The 21,085-nt window shown below is 44.1% G+C and overlaps 1 protein-coding gene across 9 annotated transcripts in view; it reads left to right on the top strand.

Moving 5' to 3' along the window:
* Window positions 1-21,085, top strand: part of SNTG2 (syntrophin gamma 2) — a 388,440-nt gene that overhangs the window by 175,391 nt on the left and 191,964 nt on the right. For all 9 annotated transcript variants that reach the window (XM_055378685.2, XM_031008374.3, XM_055378682.2 and 6 more), the window contains exons 5-6: window positions 2,078-2,121; window positions 2,220-2,261. In XM_055378685.2, coding sequence (XP_055234660.2) covers window positions 2,078-2,121; window positions 2,220-2,261 — 86 coding nt within the window. The remainder of the gene's footprint in view (window positions 1-2,077; window positions 2,122-2,219; window positions 2,262-21,085) is intronic.

Here is a 21,085-nt window from a genome sequence, read left to right as displayed (position 1 = left end):
TTGGCAGGGTGTGGTGGTGCATGTCTGTAATCCCAGCTACTTGGGAGGCTGAGGCAAAAGAATCGCTTGAACCCAGGAGGCAGAGATTGCAGTGAGCCAGGGTCGCGCCACTGCACTTCAGACTGGGTGACAAGTGCAAGACTCTGTCTCAAAACAAAACAAAAAAACAAAAACATTATCTCCTGCACTGGACTTGTTCAATGACAATGACTACTTTCCATAAGTAGCTAAAGTTTGTTTTGTAAAAATCAATGCGTCTAAATGCACAGAGATTTTTATTTTCTATAGGTCCATTCAGACCATGGGGTAAAATATTTTGATAAGAACAACCTTATCCCTATACTGTTAGACAAGCTGAAGCTTAGTTTCCCATGCGTCAGGTAGGTATTTGATAAAGATGGTGCTTCTTAAACTAAATATTGAGAATTATGATGATTAATTGATTTGGACCTTATTTTTATCATATGCAATTTTCTGCACTTTTATAGCATCCATATTAATGATATGATCTATATAATCACTACCACATGTGTAATTTCACATGGAATCCACATATTCTGTGTGTACTTTCTTCTGTTAGCCTTTGATTCTCTTAAAATTTAGGTTTGTAATGCTTCTGAGGCCCCGGCTTGAGAGTCCATTATTCCAGATAATCAATACATGTTTTCAGGATGCAGCCCACCCTCGTGTGGCTAGAGAGGGGAACAACAGCATGCGAAGAACTGAGAGACAGAGACAGAAAGAGACAGAGAGACACAGAGACAGTGAGAGACACCGAGAGGGAGGGGGGCAGTTTGAACACAGGGAGACGGCGCAGGGGAGAAGAGCTGCCACCACTGCATGGGCCACAGCAGCTTTGCCATGCATAGTTTCGGTGCAAATGAGAACTTTATTTGGATCGCTTAACATCAGTACCATTGCTGTACAGAATCGGTACCATTACGTACACTGACATGAAAACTATAGTTTCAACACGATTTAATATTTGCTAAACATTAGAAGTAATATTTAGAATTGACAGTTAATCTGTATATAGTTTGTCAAGAGCATTCCCACTTTCAAAGAACAGGTTATTACTTGTTTTCCACTATTTAAACAAAGATTTAAAATTGAAACAAACCTATGTGAAGGCAAAAATTGGGGAAAAAAGCCTTAGCTTTTGTGCAGAGTTGTTCAGTTGTATTGAATGGGGCTCTGTCTGCCTCTCTGACAATGGAAAGGTTAAGTGAAAACATGCTGCATAGATTATAGTCAAACTTTCTCATACAAAGTTTTTCTCTTTGTTGCCTTTAATATTCTAGGTACAGTTGTTTTGATCAGAGCCGTCTCTGTACGTTTGCTTATGAGAATGAGGGGAAATGCTAAGTGGCTGAGGGAATTCCTTGTTTATTGCACACTTAATGAAAAATGTGCATCAGACTTTCCATATCCTGTAATGAAACCCTTTGTTACGAGGAAGTGACATTTGTTTTCCACACTAAACAAGTCTTCTGTGACTGGAAGGCAGCTCTCTTAATGCACGTAAATCAATCTAGCTTTCCTTATGAAGAGGCCAATCTAGCTTTCCTTATGAAGTGGCCGACCTAGCTTTCCTTATGAAGTGGCCGCCTATTGCTATGTGTTCACATTTCCCACACCCCTGTGGACACATGCACACACACATCCATGGCACACACATCAACAGATTCACATGCTCAGACTTGCAAATATCCATGCATGCCGCCCACACCCACACATGCACACCCATCTGCACCTGCACACACACACACATCTCACGTGGACACATGCACACACACATCCATGTGTACACACAGGCATGCACATATCAACAGATCCACACACTCAGACTCGCAAATACCCATGCATGCCACCCACACCCACACATGCACACACATGCATACATTCACACCCATCTGCACCTGCACACACAAACACACATCTGCTCACGTGGACACATGCACACACACACACATGTGGCCACTTCAGCTACTGCAAGCCCTGTGCTTAAATGACTGTCATAACAAAGCATGTCACTGAGATTTCTCTTAACACTGTTGCCACTTTTGCCACCCTGCAGCTGACCAGACAGGGATGTTGTTCGTAGGAGATGCTGTTCTCCAGGTCAGTATTGTACACGTTAATCCTTAACTGCATTGCATTTTTATTTTTAACTTGTATTACTTATTATTCTCAACATTCTTACTTTGTCATCTGTTCAGGTTAATGGCATACATGTAGAAAATGCAACTCATGAAGAAGTGGTAAGTGAATTACATTTTATAGTTATTCTGTTTATTATTCTTGTATTTGAATTATTTGTCTCTATAGTTGATATTTCACTGAGTCTATCCATAGATGCAGTGTTAGAATTGGAAAGAAAGCTCAAAGGTTTAGTAAATCGTGTTACAAAAGGACCTTAATAAACTGCCCACTGTCGACTGTTGTGTGCTGACTGGGGCACTTCACGAGCATTCCCGTCAGGGATCCTCACTAAACGCTGTAAAATACACTTGATGAAGCCCATGTTAGAGCACTGGAACTCAGGGAGCAGGTGACTCACCCGGGATTCCTGAAGTGTTATCATCGTGCTGAGCACAGGAGGTGTCAGGGCTTCACAGGGTCTCCCCGTACCGCCCGGGCGCTGGAGCCTGCAGGGCCTTCACGCCTTTGCTCCCCGTTGGCTGGCAGCAGCATGCGTGCATAGAATGTGTGCCGTGGAGGACGCCAGGTGAGACCTCTGAGGATCACATAAGATGGTGGGGGTCAGGATGCATTCGGTGCAGGATGCCTTCCATGGAGATGAGCTTTCTCCAATGTCACGTCAGGTTAGGTGGATGAAACAGACGTCTATCCCCGAGGTACTCATTCTGGCTGTTGGGAAGAGAGAAGCCGAGTGCAGCCTCACCATGGGGCTGATGCCAGGAAGCATGTGGTGGGGACGCGTGGTCAGTCTGGTGCCTGTGGGGTGGGGGCAGAGGTGGAGACGGTATTACAGCTGAGAGATGAAGTGGAGGGCGAAGCGGGTGAGATGACTGGCAGAGCAGTCCCTGTGCTGATAAGTGACCTGGGGGACACAGGGTCAAGGGGAGAGGCAGTGGAGCCGAGTCCAGGACACACGCCTGGGGTCCAAGGCAGCCAGCAGAGCCCTCACGGGAGTTTAATTCTGTGAGTTGCAGCAAAAGGCAAGCAGGCTGGTAATTTAACTTGTCCCACGAAGATTAATAGGCATGCACTCATTTCTTCTTCAGTGTTTATCTTTTCAATTAGCCAACTCTTAGTTCCAAGGAAGGGCAAACAGCCCTAGTACCCAAAAGTCACCCCATCTGCATAGCAGTAAATTTCCATGAAACCAAGGCAGGCACACGCAGCAGTCTGTAACTAAACGGGGAATCGCTTCCTACACGCTCACTCAGAATTCATCTGTGTCTTCATTCAAGATGTGTAGTTATCGACCTCTAATTTGTGCTGGGCAGAGGAAGGAGTCACAACAACAAGGATCAGCATATTTCTTGGCCTCCAAAGCCAAAAAGTCTCGAGTAGATGAAGTGCTGTTATCCTTTTGCTTATTGTGGGAAAACACATCACAATTGATAGAGAGGCAAGACACACTTTCATGACTTCTATCCTAGCCCAGAGAGAGTAAAATTCTTGTGAGCAACAGTTTTTTTGTTTGTTTGTTTGTTTTGTTTCGTTGTGTTTTCGAGACAGAGTCTCGTTCTGTCGCCCAGTGTAGAATGCAGTGGCATAATCTCGGCGCACTGTAACCTCCGCCTCCCGGGTTCAAGCAACTCTGCCTGCCTCAGCCTCCCAAGGAGCTGGGATTATAGACGCCCACCACCATACCTGGTTAATTTTTGTATTTTTTTTTAATAGAGATGGGGTTTTGCCATGTTGGCCAGGCTGGTCTTGAACTCCTGACCTCAGGTGATCTGCCCACCCTGGCCTCTCAAAGTGCTGGGATTACAGGTGTGAGCTGCCACACTCGGCCACAACAAATTTTTACACCAGTTGCTCACAACTGTAATCTAAGCACTTTGGGAGGCCTAGACAGGAGGATCACTTGAGGCCAGAGGTTCAAGTCCAGCCTGGGCAACATAGCAGGACCTGTCTCTACAAAAAATAAAAACAAAGTCTAGTCAGGCACGGTGGCACATACCTGTAGCCCCAGCTACTCAGGAGGCTGAGGTGGGAGGATCACTTGAGCCAAGGAGTTTGAGGCTGCATGAGCTATTATGGCTCCCTACACTGCAGTCTGGGCAATAGAATGAGACTCCATCTCAAAAAAAAAAAAAAAATCCTAGTAAATTATATGTAAATCTTATAAATGGAGCTATTACAATATTGGACTGATACAAATATACTTTTTGAACCAAACTGATCATATCATATGTCTACATTCTTATGTGATACAAAATAAATTATTAGAGAAATGCTAGTGAGACATATAATCTCAATTTTTCTGATGCATAAAGTTCATTAAAATGCTAAAATTCTAAAAGATGTATAAATCATATGGTTTCACTTCCTCATTTTTCAAAGTAAATTCTGGCTTCAATTAATTCTAAAAGAAAAATGTCAGTTGTACTGAATGCAAAGAATCCTTTGTAATATAAAAACTAGATTTACCTCCACAAAGTGAATCTTATTCACTCTACTGCTTTGGAAAATTTTACTACTTTAAGTTGTTAAAACATCTTAATACACATACATGCGTATACATTAACATATAGGTTCCCCTTTTAAATACATCTGTGCATTTTCAGCCACATTGGCATTGTAATACTGTAGCCAGCTACAGCCGAGTAAACTGCCCGTATGTTCACTGGGCAAATTCTGAGACATGTCTCTCTTCAGAGAAAAAGGGAGATCGATGACGGCTGTCACTCAGTGTGACATCCCTGCGCAGACACAGATTGGGATGTCTGGGGGGCGGGCAGCAGGAGCTGCCGGTTCCTGTCGTACCTGTACCTGGTCTGTGATGGGACCACTGATCCCGAGTGAGGAGCTCTGGGAGATGGTGGGCTGCTCTCCAGCGCCCCCACAGGCAGGGCGCAGAACAACAGCCTGGCAGGGCCACAGCAAGGCTGGTGTGTTCTGCCTGTAATCACCCCAGGGCATCTCAGCGCAAGAAACTTTACAGAATGTCATTTTTCTCCAGTTCAGTGGGAAATTTTAAAAAGACGTCTCAAATGTTAAAGTAAGATACTGTAATAGAAAATCACTTCTAGTCTAAGTTACAGTCTAAGTTCTTAAGTGCTATGAAAACCATTGATAAAAATTGACCTAATTGGGAAAAAAAAAGTCACTAACACCTTTCACGGAGCTACCTTTTTAAATTTAAATTAGTCCTTTTAAAAAACACGTTTCAGTCACCTATAATAGCTTTTACTATGGTTAAGAACTCATGGCAGATCCTGCCTGTAGGTGATTTTGAACTTAACTGTTAGAAATAAAGTTGACATCTTATGTTGGGAAAAATGGTGTGGACACTCTGAGCAGGAAGGAACCTTCCAAATCATCTATTTTGAACAGCAGGTCAGGGTGGGAAGCCCCATTCACAGAAATTGGCTCTGACAGTTTACTCAGCAGACCATGGGGACTTCATTCCATGTTAGCAGAAGAAGGGGTTCCTAATACAGAGCTGAAGCTTGCTTTCCTGTTACGCCAAGTTTTCCATTTAACGACATGTGTTATGGTTAATACTGAAACAGGACGTTACATCCTGTGTAAGCAAGGCCTTTTTCCTCAAGAATGAGTACGTTCTGGCCTCGGTGCCGAAACACAAAGTATGCTATTGCCATTCAAAGGCAGGCTGTTTCTGGCGATGTGTGCTAACAGCTAGAAACTGCAGGAGAAAGAATCACTGGCCATTTTCATAGCTGTTTACCAGGTATCAGGGACGTTTTTGATTTGCTCTGGGATACAGAACACATCTGGGACAATAGCTGGAACTGGAGTTCCATCTGTAGATATTTACAATAGAGCACTCCCTTGCTAATAATTTATTTGCTTTCTGCCTGAGCCAAGAGGCAATTGAAAGAAATGTAATAAAAATTACCTCCTCCACATCTTTCAAGTCTTCCCTACAGCATGGCTTTTGGTTTTCCGTTTTCCAAAGGAAAAGCCATTCTAGGATGTCCAGTCACCCAACCATGATGGGCCTGAATCCAGTGGTCCAGACACCAACGTGGAGGTTCCACCAGTAGGACACATATGTGTTCAGCTCTGTACTCAGAGGGGAGTTAAAGAGCCCCAAGGTGTGTTTGGGGCCCTGAGACAAGTGTGGGATGAGTCCAAGACAAAGGCAGCTGTCCCCCGACCCACATTAGTCCCACATTGTGACAGGGGCCATGGCAGGCACTGGGGCTCCAAGGACGTGGCATCGTCCCAGAGCCAGGGTCCAGCAGCTCTTTGTCCACCACTCATAGCTGCGAATCTCTGCTTTACGGAGGCTAACAGGGAGATCTGCAGTACAAAGGGTTGGTGGGCTTTCCTCAAACAGACTTGGACTTCCCTTTATTCAGGGCTGCTGTTCTGGGAACTGACTCTCTCCCTGAAATTGATTGAGAGCCCAGGCCTCTTTACTGTGGTAAGTCCAGTCTCTATCCACCTGACCTGGAGATTTTTCACCTACGCAAATCAATTACAACTGCAATGTATTCCCCATCTATTTCAAACCTAAGAGCTCCATGATCAATTAGCCATGGCTAGATAGATCTGCAGGTCAAACCATCAGCCCTGCCACCCATGAAGGGAACCAACGCACCTGATCTGAAGGTTCAGTGCTGCTGCCTGGGCTCTGCCATCCTGTCCAGGGTCCACCATCCCTTTGGATTCCAGGAGCCACCTTCAGTGGTGGCATAGCCCAGTACCATGCCTGCTCAGCATGAAAGTGCCACAGCAGAGTTTCTGGGATGCTGGAGGCTTCCTCACTTAGGGTTTTTTCAATTTTTTGGCAAAGAAATGAATGTAGATTCAGCAAGGGAGCAGGTATGGGAGTATGCACCCTACTTCCATAACCCTTTGAATTCCTTCTGGGACCGCATACCAAGGAAGCTATGGCAACTCAACCTCACTTAGTGTGGCCACTGTGAGTCCTGATGTTAGTCAACTAACCAAGGAAACCAATAGAGTCTCTCTTAAGTAATTAAACAAATTCAATCCAGAATCTCTACTCATTCAATTCGGAATCTCCAGTCATTCAATCCAGAATCTCTAGTCATTGCACCCATATTAAGACATTTGGTCTAATCCAACAGAGGATTCTACAACCCTAAACACATACTCCCATGCACAATCAAAAGTTCCTTTCTGCCATTGTCATGACCATTGCATTGCAATTCTTTAGATATGCATGGGATAGCTTTTCTGAAATTAGGCTTCATAATAAGATTTGGGGCTAGTTATGAGACTAGAAATATGGGGAGTGGCCAGGTGCATATTGAGGAAAGTCAGCGTTGTCCTGCTAAATTGTTGCCTCAGAAAACGTAATTCTAGGACCTCTGGGCAACAGTGACTGCTGATAGGGGAGGAAGGGGAAGGAAAGTCAGTAGGATATGAATGTGCAAAAGGGACACAGACATGCTGGGATCTGTTCTCATTCCCACTCTTTGCCCATCAATGCCCTAGCTGTAGAGAGACTCACTGCCTGATAGATAGAATTACTCAGCCACCTGCAAAATCAGATGTGGGCTTGAGTTTTCAGAAGTCTTAACTCTGTAGTTACAAGAAATAAGGAATCATTTCAGGGAAATCCTGAAGCTCTCTAGCACTCCACTCATGCCTTAAAGTGGAAACATGAGTCCCTGGGCCTTGTCATTGTCTTTCTCCATGTTCTCCACTGCAGCTTTAAGCAGCCCTCTGCCCTTACCCAACACTAAACTCTACCCACTAGGATTTTGTCAGGAAAACGGGAGCAGCTCCAGGAATTCCAGCTGTAACAGTTTGAAGATGGGGATAAACGGGTTCTTACCAAGTTGGGATTGCTGGAATGCAAAGGGCAGAGTCTGCCGTCGAAAATATGATATTTGGCCAATGTCAGTGGCTCACTCCTGTAATCCCAGCAACTTTGGGAGGCCGAGGCAGGTGGATTACTTAAGGTCAGGAGTTCGAGGCCAGCCTGGTCAACATGGTGAAACCCCATCTCTATTAAAATATAAAAAAAATTAGCTGGGAATGGTGGTGGATGCCTATAATCCCAGCTACTTGGGAGGCTGAGGCAGGAGAATTGCTTGAGCCCGGGAGGCAGAGGCTGCAGTGAGCAGAGATCATGCCACTGCACTCCAGCCTGGGCGACAGAGCGAGACTCTGTCTCAAACAACAAACAACCCCCCCCCCCAAAAAAGAAAATATTATATTCAAAAACTATAAAACTGTCAGTTCTTAAGAGGAAAAAAACCAGAAATTTATTGCAATTCTCGTGAAAACTTTGGAACGCTTGCACATCTCCCACAGTTGACAGTGTTGAAGCTGTGGCTCTCAGGACATGCTGGGTAGCCCCATAGATCCATCTACCCAAGGGTGTGCTTATCTGACTTCAAAAATGGTTGACGTCTCCTCTTTACCTCCCAAATCTTTAATGAGTTTCTTTCAGCAAACTCTCACACCGAGACATATGGGAAAGGATCTGGAGAAACATAGAACCTGGTTTCTCTTTCTGCTTTGAGAAGGGAAATGGAGGGTTGCTGAGTTGACAACGGACAACCCACCAGCCTTAAGAGTGCAACTGGTCAGAAATGGATAGACCCACCAGACAGAAATCAGAAAGGACATAACAAATTTCAACGGCATCAACAATCCACTGCATATAATGGACATCTACAGACTACTTCACCCAACAACAGCAGAATAACATTCTTCTGAAGATCACATGAAGAATTCACCAAGACAGACCACATTCTGGGCCATAAAAACACATTTTAACAAATTTAAAGAACAGATATTTTATCAGTCTGTTCGCACATTGCTGATGAAGACATACCTGAGACTAGGTAATTTATAAAGAAAAAGAGGCTTAATAGATTCACACTTCTAAGTGGCTGGGGAGGCCTCAGAATCATGGTGGAAGGGGAAAGGCACATCTTACATGGTGGCAGACAAAAGAGAATGAGAAACAAGCAAAAGGGGTTTCCCCTTATAAAACTGTCAGATCTCATGAGACTTATTCACTACCACAAGAACAGTATGGAGGAAACTGCCACCATGATTCTATTACCTCCCACCAGGTCCCTCCCGTAACACATGGGAATTATGGGAGCTACAATCCAAGATGAGATTTGGGTGGGGACACAGCCAAACCTTATCAGATATTGTACAGTGTCTGCTCTTAAACCAAAATGGAGTTAAACTAGAGATCAATAACAGATAGCTGGGAAGTCACAAAATGCTTGGAGAGTAAACAGTACGCTTCTAAATAACACACTGGTCAAAGAAGAAATCTCAATAGAAATCTTAAGAATATTTTCAACTAAAAATAATACAACTTATCAAAATTTGTGGGATGCAGTGAAAGAAGTGATAAGTGAGAAATATATAGAATTGAAAGCATATATTAGAAGAAATGTCAAAATAAATTTTTTTTCAACAGCAGGAGTTTATTTCCCCGAAGCTCTAAGCTTTCCCCTTAGGAAACCAGAAAAAGAGAAGCAATTTAAACCCAATGTAAGTAGAGGAAAATAAATGATGAAAATTCAAGAAGAAATCAGGGACTGAAGACAGGAAATCAAGATAGGAAAAAAAAGCTGTTTCTTTGAAAATATAAATAAACTTATAAGCCAATAGCCAGGCTACATATGCAAAGAGAGAACACAAGTTAATAATATTAGAAATCAAAGAGAGGATATTACTATAGATTCTATGGACATGACATACACCTCTATGCTGACAAATTTGATAACCTGGATAAAACGCACCAATTCCTTAAAAAACACAATCTGCAAAAACTTACACAATAAACTGCAGTCTAGATTGGCCTACATCTATTAAATGAATTAAATCAATAGTTAATAACTTTCTCAAACAGAAAGTGCCAGGCCAGACGGGTTCCCTGGTAAGTTCTACCAAACATTACAGCAGAAATTATACCAGTTGTCTACAATCACTTTCAGAGAATAGAAGCAGAAGGAACACTTCCTAGTGCATTCCATGAGGCCAGCTTTATCACAATACCAAAACCAGATGAAGACATTATGAGAAAAGTATAGACCAATATCTCTCATGAACATAGATGCAAAAAATCCTCAACAAAATATTAGCCAATGGAATTCAACAATGTATAAAAAGAATTACACACCACAACCAAGTGGGATTTTTTGCAGCTATGCAAGACTAGTTCAGCATTTGGAAATTAATGTAATTCATCACATTAACAAACTAAAGAAGAAAACCCTAATGATCATATAAATGGATGCAGGAAAAGCATTCCACAAAACCCAACATCCATTTATGATATAAACTCTCAGTAAGCTAACAGTAGAGAAGGACCTCCTTAACTCGATAAAGATTAACTACAAAAAATCCCACAGCTAACATCATAGATAATGGTGAGAAACTAGATGATTTCCCACCAACATCAGGAACAATACAAGGATGTCTCTTCTCATCAGTTCTTTTCAACACCATACTGAAAGTCCTTGGATGTGGAATGCAAGGTTATTTATTATACACAATTTAATTGCCTTGCTTGGTACCAGAAATGAAAAACTGGACTTTGAAATTTAAAAAGCACAATACCATTTACATTAGCACTCAAAGAAATAAATTACTTAGGTGTAAATATAACAAAATATGTATAATGTTTAGATGAGGTGAACTACAAAACTCTGATGAAAGAAATCATAGAAAAAAATTAATGAAGAAGATAGTCTATGTTCATGAATAGGGAGACTCAATATTGTTAAGATTTCAGTTCTCTCCAACTTGATCTGTAGATTCAATACGATATCAACCAAAATTCTGGCAAAAAGTTTTGTGGATATTGACAAATTGATTCTAAAGTTTATATGGAGATGGAAAGACTAGAATAGCCAATGCAGTATTGAAGTAGAACAAAGTTTGAGGCTTGACACTTCCTGACTATAAGACTTACTATAAAGCTAATTTAATCAAGACAGTGTGGTATTGCTGCAAGAATAGACAAACAGATTAATGGAATGTAATAGCCCAGAAATAGAACCACATAAATATAGTCAACTTCTCTTTCACAGAAGAGCAAAAACATTATAATGGGAAAAAGGCAGTCTTCAACAAATGGACATCTACATGTACAAAAATGAATCTAGACATAGACCTTACACCCTCCCTAAAAATGGAGGACCACAGGACCAGCTGCAGAAATGAGAACTGTAATTGTCATGAGTATTTCCTCCTCCTTTTGTTAAAAGCATGTTTGTGCATGTATACATTTGTGCTAAGAAAATATCTTCACTTTATTTCCTTTCTCCTTTATCATGTGACATAAGATTTATTGACTTCATATCAGCATTCAAGTATTGTTAACTTTATATGATAGCATTTGAGTTGGGGATTGGTGTATTTCCAGTTGTACGAAGGATAGTTGTATTATGTTAGGTATAATTATAACCTCATTATTGTCTATATTTGAGGATTATTTTTGATCTCAGGAGATGTATATGGATTCAAGTTGACAAGGGGTGGGCTTGTGATGGTTAATACTGAGTGTCAACTTGATTGGATTGAAGGATGCAAATTATTGATCCTCGGTGTGTCTGTGAGGGTGTTGCCAAAGGAGATTAATATTTGAGTCAGTGGGATGGGAAAGGCAGACTCACTCTTAATTTGGGTGAGCACCATCTCATCAGCTGCCAGCATGGCCAGAATATAAAGCAGGCAGAAAAATGTGAAAAGCCTAGATTGGCCTAGCCTCCCAGCCTACATCTTTCTCCCATGCTGGATGCTTCCTGCCCTTGAACATCAGACTTCAAGTTCTTCAGCTTTGGAACTCAGACTGGCTTCCTTGCTCCTCAGCATGCAGATGGCCTATTGTGGGACCTTGTGATTGTGTGAGTTAATACTCCTTAATAAACTCCCCTTACTATGTACATCTATCCTGTTAGTTCTGTCCCTCTAGAGAACCCTGACAAATACCCAAGTATGGGGGGGTAAGAGTCACCAAGAAAATCTGCAGGTAATGATGTCAGTGATTCCACACAGGGAAGGAAATCTTTGATGGTCAACAGAGTGAGGCTAATGACTAGCTACAGTTGTGTGGCGTGAAATGTGGTGTTGCCCAGACATGATTGTTCCATGTGAAAGTAATTATCTTCACAAATATTATTCCGAAAACATTGCTGCTAATAACCATTAATTTTAAGTATATGAAATTTTCAGAGGCAATTGAAGCAATAGAGGTCTGAATGTGATTTTAAAAGAAGAGAGCCAATTACTTGAAGAATTCATCTGTTTTTGCATTATAAGGACCGAAGTAGTAACCTTGTCTGGAAGAGAGGTTGCTGGAATGAATGAGCTGGTGGTTGCATTTTTCTGTCTCCTTGTTGGCTTCCTCTAGATGGAGCAGTACTCGCTGCTGGAAAATCAACCCCAGGAGCTGGTGCAATTTCAGGGGGCCCTGCAAGAGGGTCAGATCAGTGAGAGCAGAAACATTGTGAGGCTCTGTCATTCCAAATGAAAGTGTTGGAAAACTGTGAAATACGGAATGGCCTTAGTGATTTCCTGGTTGGTCCCACTCCTTATTTCCCACATGGAGAAGAGAGGGCCTGGCCCACTCCTTATTTCCCACATGTAGAAGAGAGGGCCTGGAAGCTTTTCATGTTTGCCAGGGATATGAAGGTGACATCACCTCGTGTTCCCAGGGCAGCCCAGGTGCATGCTTCGCAGAAGTGGGAACCCAGATCTGGGGAGGCTGCAGGGCTGCTGTGCTGCTACTGTGTGTGTTTTGTGTTAGGCCCAGCACCAGGCTGAGCAGGAGTCAGCTAAGAACCTGCCTGTGAGCTCTTCATGCTGAAGATGCCAGCTTGCTATGGCCCTCACTACTGACCTGTGTGTTACTGTGTTACCTGACACTAAGCCTGAGCTCCCGGGGCGAGATGCACCTCTGGTTTGGAAAGGGTTCCCCCCGCTCCTTGTGTGATCACCCAGATGATGAAGCCAGAATGAGATGAGAGTGAACACGTGGAGGGTCTGCTCTCTTGAGGCTCCTTGGATGTTCTTCCAAGCCGGGCCCACATACAGGGGCTTTCAAGAGTGAAGGAACAGAAACAAGGAAGTGAGGAGAGAAGGTGAAGGTGGAGGGAAGGGAGGAGGGGCCTTCCTGCTGGGCCCACCCTCTGCAGGTGCCTCCTGCCCTGGTGTCACAGCCTGGCAGGTGCACCCTCTGCAGATGAAAGGGACAGGAGTCTCGAGGTCTCACAGCTGCTTGAGGCTTCTGGGCATCACCCCTTTCCCTAAAAATAACAAACAGTGACTGTTGTCAGGCACCATGGAGTGTACCCCAGGGTTACAAAATTATTCCCTGGAAGGTATTTAAAACGAGTCTTGTGGACATGAGTTTGGAAAGCAAAGTAAATTATGGATTCCATGGTTCATACACCAGGGGTCACTGGGCAAGTTGGCAGTTAGATTGAAATTAAAACATACATGTTCTTCTTGTCGGACGTGTGTGTGTGTGTGTGAGAGAGAGAGAGAGACACGCACATGGGGAGCAGTGAGGCTTACAGGTGGGGAGGGTGAGAGTTTGTCAATGAGATTGTGTGGAGGTTGCAGCTCTGGGAATTGCCCCATAGCTGAGCTAAGTTTGTCTTTTCGTTGTACAAAGGAAGAGATACTGAAAGTGGCCAAGGATTGTGAATAGGATTAGAAAAAAGGACAGTTGTGAATACACACAGGAGAAAGGAAGCAACAGCATCGGAAGATTAAAACTCTACTCGGTTTTGCCGCTTATTTTCGTCCATGAGCACATTGCAAAATTACCAAGACCTCTGTGGGTTAATCTGTAAAGTCAAGTCCTAATGTGCTTTTCCCTGCAAGAATCTATGAGCAGCAGTGGTTTGGAAAAATCTATCCACCATGTCTTTTCTAGGTTCAGGTGGTAACATTATTCCTGCCCACCCTCAACAGACTGATGAAGTTGATTAGCGTTTTTTTTTTTTTTTTTTTTTTTTTTTAGATGGAATCTGGCTCTGTCGCCAAGGCTGGAGTGCAGTGGTGCGATCTCGGCTCACTGCAAGCTCTGCCTCCCAGATTCACGCCATGCTCCTGCCTCAGGCTCCCGAGTAGCTGGGACTACAGGCTCCCGCCACCACGCCCGGCTAATTTTTTTGTATTTTTAGTAGAGACGGGGTTTCACCGTGTTAGCCAGGATGGTCTCGATCTCCTGACCTTGTGATCCACCCACCTCGGCCTCCCAAAGTGCTGGAATTATAGGCCTGAGCCACCGCGCCCGGCTGAAGTTGATTAGCTTTTCATTTGACACTCCTCCATTATTAAAATTGCACTCACAGATGAAATAATGTTCTTTAAATATTTCACAATCACAGATCTCTGAGCGAATGGTGACTTAATTTAACAGCGAGCATTTGAAGGTTTAGGGAACTATTTTGAGACGCTGTTTTAAAATGCAGGGATCTTGGGAAAGGGAATCCCTGGTGGAGGCCTGTGTGGAACCCCATTCTCATAGTTCTAGTGTTCTAATAAGCAAACACAGCTGTCATCTCCACTTGCCTCCCAGAGATCTGTGGGCAGTGCTAACAAGCATCTTACTTTGTATCTATTGGGGATCGAAAAGGCTGTCTGTCACTCATGAGTGAGTGACATGTATAAAAGTAAATTTAGCTGTTTGCAGCCCATAAAGCTGGCTTTCCCTGCCACAGCACCAGTGGGCAGGCCTGGGCACACATCTGCATGAGACATTTCATTGGCTCTAATTGGTGGGTGACGTGCAGCCCAGAGGGTCTTCCCTGGGGGGTTGGTGTGCGCCTCCTGATGTATGGCCAGGAGGACAGAGCAGGGTGGGGTCAGGCCAAGATGAATGGGGAGGAGATGTTTTTCTGTTGTGAGAGAGCAAAACATGCTTATGGAATTCAGTTGATAAAAGTAAAGGGGCATCCTGTGAAGTTTACTTAAGGACACAGAGAGATGGAAGTACGACCCACTCAGCAGCAAATGTCGTGTTAGAGTATAAAGGTCAGAATTTAGAGGGTCAGTATCTATGCCTGAGAGACTTCAGCCTTTTCTAGTTGTGGAACAGAAGTTGTCGAGGGAAGACCAGACCTCTCATGAATAGCCCTGTGTGGAGGCAGCTGGGGTCGGCTCTGTCCTGGGGACCTGCCTGGAGCTGGGCTCCTTCCATGTGCCCAGAGCAGCCATGCGGCTGCTGAACCGAGCTCCAACCCCACAGAGCCTCATTCTCAGCTGTGCTGTCCCTGGTGGGTTGTGGTTTGGGCTCAGTGACTGACACTCTCTGGGTGGTGCATTTGATTTGTCAAATTTGGGAGTGGTTTTGTCAAAACCTCTAATTACCACTGAGTTAGAAAAGTATAGAATATGTGGTATGACGAACAGTTTAAAGTATCAGTGAAAGTGCATGATTTTTGGAAGAAACCAGCCTTAACTGCACAGTTACTGTTCCTTCAATTGTTCTCATATTGTGGAAATGAGCTCTGTCTTCAGCCCAAATGTAAGGCATGTGCAGGCTGCCTCCGAGGGGTGTCTGCGATCCCATCTGTACCAGCTCTGGGGTCAAGGTGTGCACAGGACCCTGGTGCCAGCAGGCTGCCTCCGGGGGGTGTCCCACTCCTGTGCACAGCAGAGGGCTTTGTCGTTTGTTGTTGGTTTGTTGGTGGTGCTTTGTTGTTTGTTGCTTGTTTGGCTCAAACATTTCCTAATGTTTTGTTTTCCCGGTGCTACCTTCTGATAAATGTTGAGACCCTTCTGCCTGTTTCCAAACCCAGCCTCGCTCTTTCTGCAGGAACACCAGACACCAAACTGCAGCTTTGCCCCTAGACCGAAGCGCGATGCCCACATGCGCCCCTTGCTTGTGACCTCTGCATGTTTCTTCCACTCTAGGGACCTTCAATGCTTTCCTGTTCATATTTAGATTTTTACGACTTATATTATTCTTTAGGCTGCTCCGAAAGCCTTCGCGTCCTGGATTTGCTGCTCGCCCTTTGTCTGTGCGTGCCGTGCTTCTCATCACTTTGTTACTTTCATGAACCTGGTGACGATGCAGATGAGCACAGCTGCTCACACTCTGCAGGGCACCTGCTCACATGATTTTACCTAATCCTCATAGCGACTGGAGAAAATGGGTGACTAGCACTCGTGTGTAAGGGGCATAAATTGGGTTTTCAAGAGCACTAAGCATCAGAACTAAGAATTGAAAACAGATTTGCTCAATTCTAAGTAATTTCTACTATAATATACTCAATTTACCAAATTCTCAAAGATATCTAGAGAACAATTATTCAAATATTAAATACGTAAGCATTTATGGTCCTTCATTTGCTAACCACATAATATAATTTTGTTTTGTTTTGTTTTACACCTCATGTGTAGTTCTGGCATTATTTATCTGGATTATAAAGAGATCATCAATGTGCTGACTCCTAATTAGATGGTTACAGGCCAGGCAATCAGTCAATCATGGCGTCCACTCTCGAATTGTGTGAAGATGTAGGGTACAGCAGTTAGTTTTCAGCTCAAATTATGGACAATTTACCACTCTTATTTCAGGTATTATTTGATGATAGCTGATATAGGATTGGTTAGGGCTCCACCAAAGAAACAGAGCGAGTAGGAAAGATATTGGATACACATGTGTATACATGTTTGTATGTGCACATGCATGTACATGTGAGGCCGTGTGCATGCTGGCGTGCATATACATGTGTACATGTGTGTATTGCATATATGTGTGCACATCCAGGGGCATGTGCAGTATGTGCTTATGTCTGCATGTGCATGGATGCGTATATTCATTGTGTGTGTACATGTGTGTGCATGTGTATTCATGTGTGCACACACGTATGTGTGTAGGTGTGTGTGCACATGTGCATGTGTGTATGTGTGCACATGTATGCATCTGTGTGTGTTTGTGTGTAACATTTGTAGTTCAGGACCTCAGTCTGCAAACTCCTGAGAGGATCTGAGCCTTTATCCAGCAGGTAGATTTTCTTCTTCCTCAGAGAGATCTCACGTTTTGATCTTAAGGACCCAACTTACATTATTGAGGGTAATTTCATTTACTTAAAGTTAACTGATCATAGATGCTAACCACATCTATAAAATGCCTTCACAAGGCCAGGCATGGTGGCTCATGCCTGTAATCCCAGCACTTTGGGAGGCCGAGGTGGGTGGATCTCCTGAGGTCAGGAGTTCGAGACCAGCCTGGCCAACATGGCAAAACCCTGTCTCTACTAAAAATACAAAAATTAGCTGGGCGTGATGGCAGGCGCCTGTAATTCTAGCTACTCAGGAGGCTGAGGTGGGAGAATTGCTTGAACCTGGGAGGCGGAGGTTGCAGTGAGTCGAGATCGCACCATTGCACTTCAGCCTGGGCAACAAGAGCTGAACTCCATCTCAAAAAAAAAAAAAGTGCCTTCACAACAACACCTAGACTGGTGTTTGGTTGAATAACTGGGCACTGCCCAGCCAAGCTGACCACAGGAAACTAACATTTGTAGCCAGTAAGAAACTGACATCTTTTTTTTTAATTCATTTTTTTATTATACTTTAAAGTTTTAGGGTACATGTGCACAACGTGCAGGTTAGTTACATATGTATATGTTTGCCATGCTGGTGTGCTGCACCCATTAACTCTTGTTACATGATGGTTGTTTTAAAATATGTGAAGGAAAAGATCCACATTTTAGAAGATTGCATTATCGTTTTTCGAATGACACATCAAAAGGATCTGCCTCTGAATTATAAAGAAAATATTATATGATTAGGAATGTCAGTAAAATGTCTAAAAAGTGCATACACAGTCATCTCATGCCCAGGGATGGTGGCTCCACAAAGGGAAAGCCTCACAGAAAAGCTTAAATGCACTTGTCTAAGTGCATAGAGTGACTTAAATTCTGTGAATTTAATTATTCCGTGGCAATAACTTGTTCGTGTTTTACACATAATCTCTCCAAAGACAAGTGGATAATAACTAATTGCACGGAGCAGTAAAATGCAGGTTATTTAAGGAAAAAAACATTACTGATGCTGAAAACGTTAGCTGTTTCTCAATGCAGGTGATTGAAGACTAAATATATTTTCCTAACTTCGAACAAAAATCAAAGTGCATCAGTTTGGGCACAATGCCCACGAGAGCTGGCCTGAGGTTGGCGACTGCTAAAATAGGGACTTAGCTGTGCCAGAGTGCAGATGTGGCTTCTGGGTGGAGATGTGTATTTAAGATCCAACCAAGAGGACTTCCAGGAACCAGCTATGAAATACAAAAGTCGAATAGAAATCTCTTGCAAAACGGTATGTTACTTATATAAGCAAAAAACAGGAAATCTTAAAAGTTTCAGAAAACCTTAGAGGATGCAAAGTGTCTTGAGCCAATGAGGAAGAGGGCAGGGAGCCAACAGGAAGCTTGATGGGAGCACAGGGAAAGGGTGCGGGCGGGGAGAGGCGGGAGGAGCATGGTTTCGGGGAGGAGGGCCCAGCCCCATGGAGGCTGACACTGGGGACCACCAGAGGCACTGGCTGCAGCTGCCATCACATGCGGCTGAGGCGCTGGCACGGGCGTGGAGATGGCATCTTCCCGGAGGGTCCAGTTGTGCTGCCTGTCCTTCCAGTTTTAAGGCGAGCGGGACGGGACGCCAGAGCACACAGCTTTCTATCGGAAGATGTTTAATAAGATTGAGCTTATGAATGAAAACTTAAAAGTTAACAATTTATAAAATAGAAAGTTCTACATATATGTTGAAAAATGCTGATGAGAAGTTGGGTGAAGGAGCAAGTGTGACAGACACAATGCAGGTCGGATGAAATGAACAGCAAAAGGGCATAAGAAGAAAAAGTGAGGGATGGAGCACCTGCAGCATCGTGACAGTGACAACTTGTCATTGAATTATTCTGGAAGTTTACTGAAATTCTCATCAAATACCACTGCATGTCTAATGGATCAGTAAACTCCATAAATTAAAATACCGTAGCAGTAAGTGTAAATGAGATTAATTCCCCCTATTTAAGGAAAATGGACTCTCCTACTGGCTGAGAAACTCAGAGCCCACCTTCCTTCTACTTCCAACACATACATCCCACACATATCACATACACCACACATATACACACACACAAACAACACAGACATGCACACACCACACAAACACACCACACACACAAAGACACATACCACATACACACACACAACACAAAAACATACACACCACACACATAAACTCACACCACACACAAAGACATATACCACATACACCACACATATACACACACACAACACAGTCATGCACCACACATACCACACATACACACCACACACATAAACACAAACCACACACACAGCACACACACCATACATTAAACATACACACATAACACCCACATATACATACAACACAAACACACAGACACACTCCATACACACACACACACACACATATAGACCACACACACCCACACCACACACATAAACCCCATGCAAATATATATGGACATACACACACCACACACACATACCCACACCACACATAACATACACATACCCACATGTACACACACATTCGCACCACATGCATATACACATATGCACACCACACACACCACACTTACATGTCCCACATCACACACACGTGTACACACACCACATATGTACACACACACCACATATGTACACACACAGACACAGGCATATTCCGTCTACCAGAGAAATACTACAGCCAGTAAATTCAGAAGGTTAATACAGAAAGGAGAGGCAGCAATTTCAGTGCAAGTCCAAATTTCAGGGCTGAGCTCAGAGCCCCTGGGGCCATGTGTGCAAGAATCTGGACGTCAGCCCCGGCCGTGGTGGTGGGTGCCAGTGAGAGAGACGGCCACCTGCAAGTGCCTCTCCCATTGCTTGGGGGACCTGCTGCTGGGAAAAGCGGGGCTCTGAGAAGGCTTCCCAATCACCCCCAAGCTTGGGGCTGAGGAAAGAGCTTCGTGGAGGTGCCAGCTTTTGAGGTGGGCGGCACAGGCTGAAGATCTAACGTGGGAGGGGTGCAGGCACGTGTGGACTTGGGAGCCCTGGGCTGGAAGTGAGTGTGTAGGGGTGATGGCCACACAGAGTGTGCAATCAAGGAATGCAAGGGCTGCTCCCCATGGACCCCAGCGTTCAGAGCTCAGGAAGCAGAGTAGGGCCAGCAGACAGAGGGGACGCCCAGAAGGACAGGCCAGGACAGGACACCGCAGACAAAGGAACCCCGCCGAGGAGACAACAGCAAGAGACCAAGGGGTAGATGGAGCACAAACAAGTTCTTAAAAGCATTTTGCTGTGGAAGGGAACAGAGAAATGGCACAGGGCTGCCCGTGGATGTTGCACTAAGGAAGGGTTTCATGGTAGAAGGGTTCCATGGCAAGGACTGCTCTGAAGGGAAGGAAGCCACATAAAGGAAACATTGTGATGTAGGACGAGGCGAATGAACGGGGCAGAGGCTCAAAGGGAGGGATTCCTGTGGCCCTAGATAGATCGAGGGCAGCTCTTTTGTTGCGGGGGATGGGGAGACAGAACAGGCCTCAGACATGGCAAGTCGGCAGATCAGGAGTTACACAGATGTTCACTTTTATCTGCACAGTGAACTGAGAGCTGTGATCAGCAGCTGAACAGGTGGAGGCTTCAGTGAAGAGAAGGAAGGAAACACCCATCTTGGGATAGGGAGGGAAAACAGGTTGAGGCGTGTCCTCCCCTGCACTAGAGTCCCCGGAGGATGAACAGTCATGAATTTAGAGATTAACCAGCCAGCACTTAACGTTTTTCTCCAGCCACAGAGTGCAGCCAGGGTGCAGCCACAGAGCAGGAAGAGACCTGGAGTTAAGTCCCTTGTTTCTGAACCAGTGACCATGACAGGTGAGGGCAGAAGGACGAGGGACCAGGGGTTCGGTTTGAGGAGGAGGCAGT

This window comes from Gorilla gorilla, chromosome 12 (assembly GCF_029281585.2).
Source record: "Gorilla gorilla gorilla isolate KB3781 chromosome 12, NHGRI_mGorGor1-v2.1_pri, whole genome shotgun sequence".
In the NCBI taxonomy this organism is placed as follows: Eukaryota; Metazoa; Chordata; class Mammalia; order Primates; family Hominidae; genus Gorilla; species Gorilla gorilla.
Note: the sequence above shows the minus strand (reverse complement) of the source record. Positions and strands in the feature narration are given on the sequence as shown.